This window comes from Giraffa tippelskirchi, chromosome 11, assembly GCF_054371585.1.
Source record: "Giraffa tippelskirchi isolate mGirTip1 chromosome 11, T2T-mGirTip1v1.2.pri, whole genome shotgun sequence".
NCBI lineage: Eukaryota > Metazoa > Chordata > Mammalia > Artiodactyla > Giraffidae > Giraffa > Giraffa tippelskirchi.
The window spans coordinates 144,429,654-144,440,778 of NC_137285.1; the positions used below are offsets into that span (position 1 = coordinate 144,429,654).

Consider the following 11,125-nt stretch of genomic DNA (forward strand, 5'->3'; position numbering starts at 1 on the left):
TGCAAAGGAGCCTGGAGATTTACCCTGGGGAGGAAGGGGTAAAGGGAGATGAGGTTGGGTCTCAAACATCTGAATGACGTTTGTCCTGGGAGAGAACGATTCGATTTGTTCTGTGTGGTCCCAGCTGGGACTTGGGAGGGAGAGGGAGGATGGAAACCAATGGATAGAAGTCATTTGGGCTCAACTTAAAATGAACTGATTGTACCAAGAGCCTCCCTGCAATGTGCTATTTTGTGTGGTACTGAGTTCCCCATCACAGGGAGCATTTAAGCAGACCCTGGAAAAATACAAAAAGGATTCTTACTTTTGAATGAAATGCTGGACTCAAATATGTCTTCTGATTGTACCTCTCTCAGAAAAGTCACACTACAAAGTGACATAAAAGCATTGCATGGGGTGGGAGCAGGGGAGGAGAGTTATTCCAGAGGGTGGCAGGATCGGGGTCAGGTGGAGATGGTGGGTGGCTTGCTGTGACAGGATCTCAGGGTTCTGGAGATGCACGTAGCAGGTGATGGTTATATCTCCACAGCTTGCCAGCTGTCTGATCTTGTGAAGTTGTTCTCACTGTCTGAGCCTTGGTTTTCTCTTTGGGGAAATGGGGAGGATGGCAGTGAGGGGGCAGGACTCCTCAGCCGCATGGTGGGTTTGAGGGGTGCTTACTGCGAAGGAAGGGAATTGCTGTTTCAAGAAGGGAGGGTGGACCTGCTGCAGGCAGAAACCACAGAGAGGCCCCTACAGGGATGAAGTGAGAGGGTGAGCTGCTTCTCCCTGCTTCTCCCTGCTCCTCCCTGTCTCAGGAACAGCCTGGTTGCCAGGGAAACTTCCCTGGGCTCCTGACACTGCCTCCTGGGCATTGGGGTCCCAAGGCATCAACTCCGAGCTGAATCATCCCCTGCTGCCGTGGCCCCCGTGGCCCAGTTGTGTCCCTCAGCCCCATTCGGGGCTGGAGAACGGATATGGTGTTTCCACGGAAACCACCCAGCCTCAGTGGAAACCACCCAGCTTCCATCGCCTTCTCATTTCTGGGGGCTGAAACAGGGAAGTCTGGGCTGTCGGTGGCAACCATGCCGGGTATAAATAGAGGCTAGGTTGGTGGGGGAGGGCCGGTGGGAGGATGTAGGGGGGGCAGCTCTCTGTGCAAGCGTCCCTGGGAACCCCCTTCTTTCCACGCCTCAGGGGTCATCTGCTCACTGAGGCGCAGAGGTGGAGTGGAGAGGGTAGAGGCAAAGAGACTCAGATTCTGCAGGCAGACGGCCCTCGCTGTGTGACGTGGGCAAACCACCGAGCTGCTCTGGTGTAAAACTGCTCTTTGCAGTGATCTCAGGGGGTTTCATTCCAAACAGGAGAATTGAGATAGCTTAAAATGATACCTAGGCAGGTTTTAATTATTCGTTAAGAGAATTTTAAAGTAAGTGGTCCTTGTTAGCACCGGAGAAAAGACTATGTTCACATCTGTGAGTTAACCTAATGTCTAACTTTAAATTTTACATTCTCCGTATGGTGCTGTTATAATACATCATGCATTGTGTTACACAGCTATATGGTCTGTAAATTTTTGTAGACTTCCATAGATTTTGACCAAATTAAACCTATTAAAGATTAAATGCTAAAAAAAAAAAAAAAAAGAACCTGGTCTGACCAATTTCAAATGATGGTCATGTGGTTTAAGTGGTGATAGAGCTCAATGGGTAAAAACTTGGGTTGTGAAATCGGTTAGACCTGGGTCCAAACCCCAGCGCTTCACATGTTGGCTGTGAGACCTTGGGCAAGTTAATTAACCTCTCTGGGCCTTGTTTTCTGCCTCTCCATAATACCTAGGCCATCGATCTGCCTGGAGGGACAGTCAAATCATGCGTTAAAAGTCCTTTGCACGGTACTGGTAATAACAAGCTTGATCAAAGTTGGCTGCTACTGTTGTGATTAGTTACTGACAGGCTAGCTTTGCAAGTTGTAGATCTCTGCCGGTAAAACCAGAGAAATATTTGACTAAGAAATTTATGGTAAGAGAGAGGGACAGAGAGCGATCCTGGGGTGGGCCGGGGGGTGGGGATGCCTGGGAGGGGGCTGGTTTCCCAGGGCGGGTGAACCGAGGGGGGCCAGGCCCGGGGGCCATCTGGAGGATGTGGGTTCTTTGAGCGCCGCATTCGTGGGGAGCTGGAAGAAGTCCCCACTCACGGAGTTCTGAGTCGGCTCGCTCTGAAAGCCCCCATCTGGAGATCCCTGTCCCACCTCCCCGATTCCTCTTTCTCAGGAACCGAGGGGCAGGCGTGGGGCCGTCGCCTGGGTGTTCCTGCTCCTCTCAGGCCCCTTGCCCCGAGGTTCTCTGGGGACAAGAGGCGACCGTGAGCAGCTAGCTGGGGCGCCTGGGGAGGCGCCGAGGGAAACTGTCCTTGGCCCTCACCTCCTGCTGCACCTGAAAAGCTGCCATAGTGAGATCCTCTGTTCAAACCCCAGGAAGGGGCCTTGGGGGCCGAAGCCTTTTGATCCCTGCACTTCACATCCACCTTCTTTATAAACGAGTGTTTCCTCTGTGGGGTGAGCGAAAAGCAGGTGCTTCCCTCTCCTGCCACAGGGGCCCTGCATTCCGAGCCAGCCCAGGCAGATGTGAACTTTGGGGGGCCCTGGAGCTGGGCAGGTGGCGGGGTCCCTTGTGCGTTCATTCTCCATGCCGCACACTTGCCCTGGCCAGGCTGGCTCCGACTCAGCCCCTGCCCCGCCACGGAGCTGATGTTCTAGTGGGAGAGAGAGACCGTAAATCCTGGCAGCAGATGAGCACGCTATGACGAGGCTACAAGGACTCCTGCAGCATGCCTCCCCTCGTAGGATAAGGGGGGCCTGGGAGGGGTAGGGAAGGGCTGAGATTTTCCTGAGTGGTTCAGGACGGCCGTTCTCAGGAGCAGCCATTTGAGGAGAGCTCTAAAGAGAGTGGAAGAATGAGCCACGTTCATATTTGAGGGAAGAAGATTTTAGGCAGAGGGGACAGCAAGTGCAGAGGCCCCAGGCAGGAGTGCGCCTTGTCCAAAGACCCGCCTAACTGGAAAGGAAGGCGGAAGAGCAGAGGAAAACGGGGTCTGGAAGCAGCAGGGCCAATTCTGTAAAGCAATTATCCTTCAATTTAAAAAATTAATTAATTAAAAACAAAGAAACAAAAAGAGCGGGGCCGAAAAGTGTAGGGCCTTGTGGGCTGTTGAGAAGACGGCAGTGTTTCTCCCGAGCTTGGTGAGATGCCCGCCGCTGGACAGTTTTCAGCAATGACGTGAAAAGATTCTCATCTACAGGCTCACGTGCTGTTGAGTGCTGAGGAGACGGTCAGGCGGGGGTGGCTGACCCTGACTGCACTGGGATCGGGGGTGCTGGTGCCCAGGGAGTACCAGGGAAGTGGTTGGAATGGGTGACAACATGCTTCTGAGCGGTGAGCAGAGCCCCTGCGTTTAGGGGAACGGCAGCGAGGCAGCTTAAGCACGTGTGACCAGGGATGGGGTCGCGGGTTTCAAGCATTCTGACCGTGGTCCGTGCTCTCTCCTCCGCAGCTGAAGCAGGAGATGGGCAGCATCGTGGCTAAGCTCATTCACAACTACACGGACGCCTCCGGGGACAACCTGCAGGAGGCCTGGGACTACGTGCAGGCTCAGGTGAGGGGACATGCGGGACAGGGCTCTGGGTATCTGTGGGCCTGGGTGTGCCTGACAGACAGAAGTTAGTGGTTCGAGTGTGAATGTGTGTCTCTTGGGGTCAGGGGCTCCTGAACAGCCCCTCTTCCTGCCCGACCCCCAGCCACCCCCACAACTCTTTGCCCAGGGGCCGTGGGCCCGGAGGCTGATCTAGGATTCACAGCACTCTCCCCACCCATGGCCAGAGAGATGGGGGCAGTCCTCCACCCTCTCCTCTCAAGCCAGGTTGGGCACTCCCCCTGGACATTATGAAACTGCGTGTCCAAGCTGAGAGGCTACACAGGGTGAGGCCCACCTCTGGGGAGGTGGCATGGGAACCTTCAGGGGCGAAAGGAATGTTCTATTCAAATTTTGATCCAGGTGACAGTTATGTCGACATGGGTAGAAAAGTTCATCAAGACGCATTTGTTCACTTCAGTGTGAAGTGAAGTTGCTCAGTCATGTCCGACTCTTTGCAATCCCATGGTCTGCATGGGATTGCACCATGGTCTGCACCAGGCTCCTCCGTCCATGGAATTCTCCAGGCAAGAGTACTGGAGTGGGTTGCTATTTCCTTCTCCAGGGGATCTTCCCAGCCCAGGGATCGAACCCAGGTGTCCCGCATTGAGGAAAGACGCTTTACCGTCTGAGCCACCAGGGAAGTCCCTATACACTTTAGCGTATTTCACCTCAGTTAAAGTGGAAGCGAGAGATGGGCTGATTGACTGAATGGGTTCCCAGCCCGCCTTGATGTCGAACCCGTCACCAGACACAGCAAACACCCTCGGTGATAAGGTCCCAGACGTCCCACTTGGGTGGTCCTGGACGTTGTGCGCCCTTGGCCGAGACCCGCCCTCCCCAGGCGGTAGCCTCCCCCTCCGACCGCGGCCTTCAGGGAGGCCTGCGGGTGTGAGGGGCAGGGAAGGGATGGCACAAGGATGCCTGACGCCAGGAGACCATGGAGACCATGGGTCTCTGTCCTGGCTGCGTGGGCACATCTGTTCTCCGAGCAGTGAAGAGAGGAGGGAGACACTTCCTGGCCTACATGCGTCACCGAGTTTTGGTGACACGGGGGGCCCGTGTCACCTAAGAGGCTCCAGGCGCACGGGAAGACATTTTCATCCCAGCTTTGGTTTGATCCACAACTGCTGAGAACCTTTGCTGAGATCAGAGGGAGCGGGGGGTCCCAGGATAAACGAATGTCAGGGGAGGAGGTGGACTGACTGGGGGAATTCCTGAAGCAGGCAGGACCTCTGGGTGACTTGCTGTCTGTCAGATGCTGCTTGGGATGGTGGTAAGAAAACAGGCGGCGAGTCAGGCTCCCAGGGGCTGAAATACAAAACTCAGCTACTTCCTGGCCAGGCCTTCTCTGACTCAGTCTCCTCATCTCTAAAATGGGACTATTGATCCGCGCTCACATGCGATGAGTTTATAAAGCCTGAGGTACTTACCATGTGGCCTGTGAGTGGTGATGTTTGGTTATGATGCACAGGCGTTGAGACACAGGGGTGTCCTTGCAGGGGGCCCTGGTGAGCAGGACTCTGCCTGGTGCAGTTGAACGACCAAGAGAAGCTGCCTCACTTTGCTTGGGTGTGGGAGGGGCTGTGGGTGCCCCTTAGAGGTGCCAGCCTTTCTTGCTGGAGAGCAGGCAGCCAGGAAGAAAGGAGCAAGGTAGAAGATAAATCCTCAACTAGAAACTGACCCGAGCGGATGAACGCCTGAGTGTGCCTGGCACGCCCCCTGCTGGCCACGGTGCTGCTGTGCAGGAACTCATCACCAGACGGGAAGGAGGCCGGTGGGGAAGGGACCGTGTGCTGGACATGGTGGCAAGCAGCTCACCCGTACTAGCCCTTCAGCCCTAGCAGAGTGGCTGTCATCACCCCATTCTCCAGATGAGGAAACTGGGCCTCAAAGAAGTGCAGCAACTTGCCTGTGCACAGGGCAGGGCCAACATATGAAAGGGCCCACCCCCGAACCCGCTGTGCCTTCAGGGGCATTTTCTGGACACAGGCCTAGCCCCTGAGATCCTAGTCCCATTGGAAAGTCAGGAATTCAAGCCTGCCGGTGATCTGAAGCCTCTCGGGGTCCCCTTCATGAGCTTTCTTTACCTCAGGATCATCTTGAGCATTTTCTCTTCTAAAAAGGCAGACGTGCATCTCCCTTTTCACTCTGGCAACCAGGAAGCTCAGAGCCAAACCTCAGCTCCAGCATGTGCTCAGAGCCTGCAGGTGGAACTGGCCTCTCCTGGGAGACTGCTCTGCCCTCCTGACCCGGGTTGGACACTTTGCCTGCCTTGTCCCAGTTCATCCTCATAACAGATCAAGTTAGGGAGTTAGTTTCCCTCGTTTTCCAGAGGGGAAAGCTGAGGTCAGCGCTTTGACCAGAGTTGAGTAGCTAGTAGGTGGCAGTACTGAATTTGACCCTGGGAGCCTGACTCCAGGCCCCACACCCCCAGTCGTATGCCATCTGCCCTCCTCATGTCCTGCACACCCGTGTCCTTTCAACTTAAACTGTCCCTTCTATTGTTTCATATTTTTGCTGCTTCTGATTTTGTTTCCTGCTGTTTTCATAGTTTATGGTGTATCCTAAGAGCCCCTTTCAACTCCTCGTGGCTCACAAAGGCCAAAGTGAAACCTAAACTCTAATCCTGGGAGTTTGGCTGAGAAGGAGGGGTGGGAGTTGGGGGCAGACCTGGACGGGGCAGATCTGAGCTCCTGTCCAGGAAGACCCCAGTTGAGTGGGCGGTGGGCTCGAGCTCCTTGTCCCTTGCCCCACCCAGGTGAAGTGCTGCGGCTGGGTCAGCTTCCTCAACTGGACAGAAAATGCCGAGCTCATGAGTCGCGCCAGCATCACCTTCCCCTGTTCCTGCAAGAAGAGCGATGAGAACGACACCATCACGGTGCCGCAGAAGGGCTTCTGCGAGGCCCCCTTTGGCAACGGGACCCAGAGCGGCAACAACCCCGAGGACTGGCCGGTGTACAAGGAGGTGCGTGGATGGTTGTCGGGCGGGGCTCAGGGCACGGTGGGTTCAGACCCTCAGGCCCCCAGCCTCACCTGGGCTATTGCTCCATCAACCTTTCTAAATTGAGCCGTTCCTGCCTTCCTTTGATTCATCCTGCTTGTCATTTGCACCTTCATCTTGGTGTTCATCAATGTATCCATTCAAGGAACACCCAGAGCCCTCTCTGCTGAACCTCCAGGCTGGGGGTGGCCCCCGCTCCCAGTGATCCTGCACGTCGGGTTGAAGCGGCCCATCGTGGGGTGATGTGGCTGTGTTCTCTGCTCGTAGGGTTGCATGGAGAAGGTGCAGGGCTGGCTGCAGGAGAACCTGGGCGTCATCCTCGGCGTGTGTGTGGGCGTCGCTGTCATCGAGGTCTGGGTCTCCTCCCTTCCAACCCCCACCCCGGGCTGCCCCCCAGATTGGCCCTGCTCTGCAGACGTCAGGGGTGGAGGGAGGGGTGGGCTGAGGCCCATCGGCTTCTGGAGGCCCCGTGGCAAACCTGGCCTGACCACTGCCCCTCGCAGGGCCCTCTGCCACTTGAGTCACAGGTTGGCCCTGAGGCTGTAGCTGAGGATCGACTTCATCCAGGTCAGGTCCTGTGTGCTGGCCCCGACTGTGGGATGCTCCTCTGGGGTCCCACCTCTGACTGTCGCCCTCTCCCTCACCAGCTCCTGGGGATGTTCCTGTCCATGTTCTTATGCCGGCGTGTCCATTCTGAAGACTACAGCAAGGTCCCCAAGTACTGAGGCGGCTGCTGTCCCCACCTCCCTGCCTGTCCCCCCAACCTCAGGGCTCCTAGGGGTCTCTCCTAGGCTCCCCCGCTCCAGGCCCGCCTCCCACCTCACTGCCAAGATCCCTTGTCCGTCCTTTGCTGGCTGGGAGTGGGGGACTTCCTGGGCACTGGAACCCCTCTCCTTTGCTTTTCTGCCGTCAGCCTTAAGCCCCAGCTATTCTGTGGCTCCTCCACGCACTCCCTGTCTGCCAGGGTTGTCTTAGCAACCCAAAGAAAATGCTCCCTGCACAGGTGGGCTGGGTTTCTACCTGCCTTGGGGCTGTATATATTGTATGGGAGAAAGTGTGTTAAAAACTTGGGCGGGGGTGGATAAGGCACCCTGGGTTGTCACTGCCCACTGCGTGGGTCAGCTTTGTTTCCACTCTGATGCTTCTGTCCTTGGTTTGTCCATTATCCTCGAGGTAGTGGGAGAGGGTGGGCTTGACCTGACATACGAAACGGCACCCCTTCTCCAGCCTGACCCAGCCCCACCCAAGCAGCTCAGGCCCGTCTGGGCCACGCTGTGTGGGCAGGGCCTGGGTGAGCTGGGCTGAAGGGGGGCAGCCTGGGCATGAAGGTCTGGACTGGCCCTGGGCTGCTTAGGGAAGCAGGGTGTGGCACAGAGCTGGCCCTGCATTCACCAGGTCCCTGAGCGGCCCAGGGAAGTGAGGATGCTTTCTCCTGTCCTCTGTCCCCCAGAAAATGGGCGGGTAAGGTTGTGCCTTGAAAGGGAGTAGGGAGGGGCCCAGGGCACAGTTCTGTAAAACACACAAGACTGATTATTAAAGAGGATTTGTAACAATCCAGCCTACCATGGTGGAGATGCTGCTTCCGAGGGCAGAGGGGGAGGAACAAAGGGGCGAGCTGATGTGGTCGGGGTGGCCGGGCCTGCGGGAAAGAGTGGTGAGCACCTCCCTGCTGTCCCCAGGACAGGGGGTCCTTTAGGGGCATCTCTGGCCCCCCGTTCAAGCTGGCGCACGAGAAGTGTGACACCTGGCTCTGACCCAATTGCCTGGCTCCCGGGGTGGCTGGGGTTTGATTTGTGTGTTCAAACAGGTGTAGATGGTACCCCTAGGGTACAGGTGCCCCCAGAAAGTGTACCAAAGTGGGCTGACTGCAGAGGTGGGTCAGTAAAGCCACAGAATGAAGTCTGCCTCTTTCTAGAGCATCTATATTTAAAAAAAAAAAAAGAAGGAAATATTTCATATTGAAGAAATGTGATGGAGTAAGATGTGCAGAATTCAGGAGGTTTTGAAAGATGCAAGAAGCATCGTTAAAGGAAGCTCTTACTTGTACTTACTCAAGTAAGGAAGTTGAGCCCCAGCACACCCCCTGCCCAGCGTCAGGAAGCTCAAGGGGGCTGTGCAGGGGCTCTGACCTGGCTGCTGCCTTAGGAATGTGAACGGGAGGATGTCCCCTGGGGTGGAGGTGTGGTGGGTCTGGAAGACTGGGGGAAAGGCCCATCTAGGAAGTCACTCTCTCCACAATCTCCTCCTCTCTGCCTTCTCTGAGGCCCTGGAGGCAGAGGAGGGGGTGGCTGGGTGGGGGGACTCACCTCCCTAAAGGGGAGCGGGAAGAGCGGTGGGTGAGGGGGTGTTTCAGCAGGAGCCACCAGGTGGCGCTGCTGCCCCCATCCTAGGAGCCTGGTGGCCCCCAGCGTGCTTCCCAGGCCTGTGGGTCTCTCCTTGGGGTGCAGCTGGTGAAACTGCAGGTTCCAGGGCTCAGCAGATCAGAGGCAGCAGATCTGGGCTGGGGAGAATGAACGAGCATCTTGAGCAGCCCTCCAAGGTAATTCCTGAATCAAGTTGCTTTCCTTTCTCAGGCCCTGACAAGAGGCAGACAGTGCTCTGCTATCCAGGAAGGAGGGGGTGCACACGTTAGGAGCAGCTTAACGCTTGATCTGAACCTAATTAAATTCTTGCCAGAGGCTTTCTGTGGCTAAAACCCTAGGCAAACCCAAGGTGGGGCCGGAGGGAGGTATCGGACCCAGCCCTGGGCTGAGGTACCCTTAGACTCCATGGTGCTGTTTACCATAATCTGGGATTCCCCTGGAACTCTTACCCAGTTCAGAGGGCTGAGGGCTCCCAGCGAAGCCATTCCAGCTGATTTCATTTTGTTTTTTATAATGTGCCTCATTCCACAAAGGGAGTACATATAATAAAATATAAAACAGTAGAGAAAATAATAAATTTATGAAGAAGCTCCAATGCTTTGGCCAACTGATGTGAAGAGCCAACTCATTAGAAAGACCCTGATGCTGGGAAAGATTGAGGGGAGGAGGAGAAGGGAGAGACAGGATGGCACGGTGGGATGGCATCATTGACTCAAAGGACATGAAGTCTGAGCAAATTCTAGGAGATAGTGAAGGACAGGGAAGCCTGGCGTGCTGCAGTCCATGGGGTTGCAGAGTCAAACATGACTGAGTAACTGAACAACAGCCACCACAGTGAAGAAGTATAGACTTGAATGAAATAGACACAGTTTGAGTTGCCCAACCTGGTGATGGCAAATGTATGGTATGCACAGACTGTGTTCCCTATGGCTGCACTCACAGCAGACATCACTAATTGATACTGTTCTCATTTTCTTAGCCCAGATGTACTCGGGCTATGCTTCCAGCTTGTATCCCTCATTGCAGCCTCTGAATCCTGCTCAGCTCAGCACAGTTGATCAGTCTAGCTGGAATGCAGAGTGAAAACAGTTGCCGACCTTGAGCTCTAGTTGTTTAGTTGAGCCATGTGTAATTTTACCTCTGAGCTTCCTGGTGGTCAAAGCAACAAAGGGAAAATTTTCACTTACATAGCTTTAATTTCTCAAGGTTCCCTTAGCTTAGCCACTAGGAAGATTGCAACTGGCCAGGATCTAGAATTCAAGATGGCTCAGTTCAGTCAGTTCAGTCGCTTAGTCGTGTCCAACTCTTTGTGACCCCATGGACTGCAGCACACCAGGCCTCCCTGTCTATTGCCAACTCCTAGAGTTTACTCAAACTCATGTCCATTGAGTTGGTGATGCCATCCAACCATCTCCTCCTCTGTCGTCCCCTTCTTCTCCTGCCTTCAATCTTTCCCAGCATCAGGGTCTTTTCAAATGAGTCAGTTCTTCACATCAGGTGGCCAAAATATTGGAGTTTCAAGTTCAGCATCAGTCCTTCCAATGAATATTAAGAACCGATTTTAGAATGGACTGGTTGGATCTCCTTGCGGTCCAAGAGACTCTTAAGAGTCTTCTCCAACACCACAGTTCAAAAGCATCAAGTCTTTGGCTCTCAGCTTTCTTTATAGTCCAACTCTCACATCCATACATAAATACTGCAACCTCCTGCATTGCAGGCAGATTCTTTACCAACTGAGCTATCAGGGAAGCCCCCAAGATGGCTCTCAGACCCACAAACTTTGATATCTCTTCATGGCAGGAGCAGTAAGTATATATGGACCTGCTGAGCCTGACCTGAAGCTGGTTATTGGCAATGGGGACAGCAGCTGTGCTGTCAAGGAGGACCCAGGAAGGTTTAGTGAAGGTGACAGTTCTGCATAGCTGGTGCTTGGCCAGCCCTGACTCTGTCCTAGTCCCACTGACATGTTCACTCATTTGCTCACTACAATCCAGTGAGGTGCATGGTCATGATTACCCCCGTTTTACAGACAAGGACAATGAAGAACAAGAGCTTAACTAGTTCCCTCAACATTCTGCTATTGCTAAGAG

At 54.6% G+C, this 11,125-nt stretch overlaps 1 protein-coding gene across 4 annotated transcripts in view; it reads left to right on the forward strand.

Moving 5' to 3' along the window:
* Positions 1-8,229, forward strand: part of CD82 (CD82 molecule) — a 54,349-nt gene extending 46,120 nt beyond the window's left edge. For all 4 annotated transcript variants that reach the window (XM_081544841.1, XM_081544842.1, XM_081544840.1 and 1 more), the window contains 4 exons: positions 3,531-3,632; positions 6,430-6,636; positions 6,940-7,023; positions 7,320-8,229. In XM_081544841.1, the coding sequence (XP_081400967.1) occupies positions 3,531-3,632; positions 6,430-6,636; positions 6,940-7,023; positions 7,320-7,397 (471 nt within the window). In that variant the 3' untranslated portion in view covers positions 7,398-8,229. The remainder of the gene's footprint in view (positions 1-3,530; positions 3,633-6,429; positions 6,637-6,939; positions 7,024-7,319) is intronic.
* Positions 8,230-11,125: the final 2,896 nt, after the last annotated feature.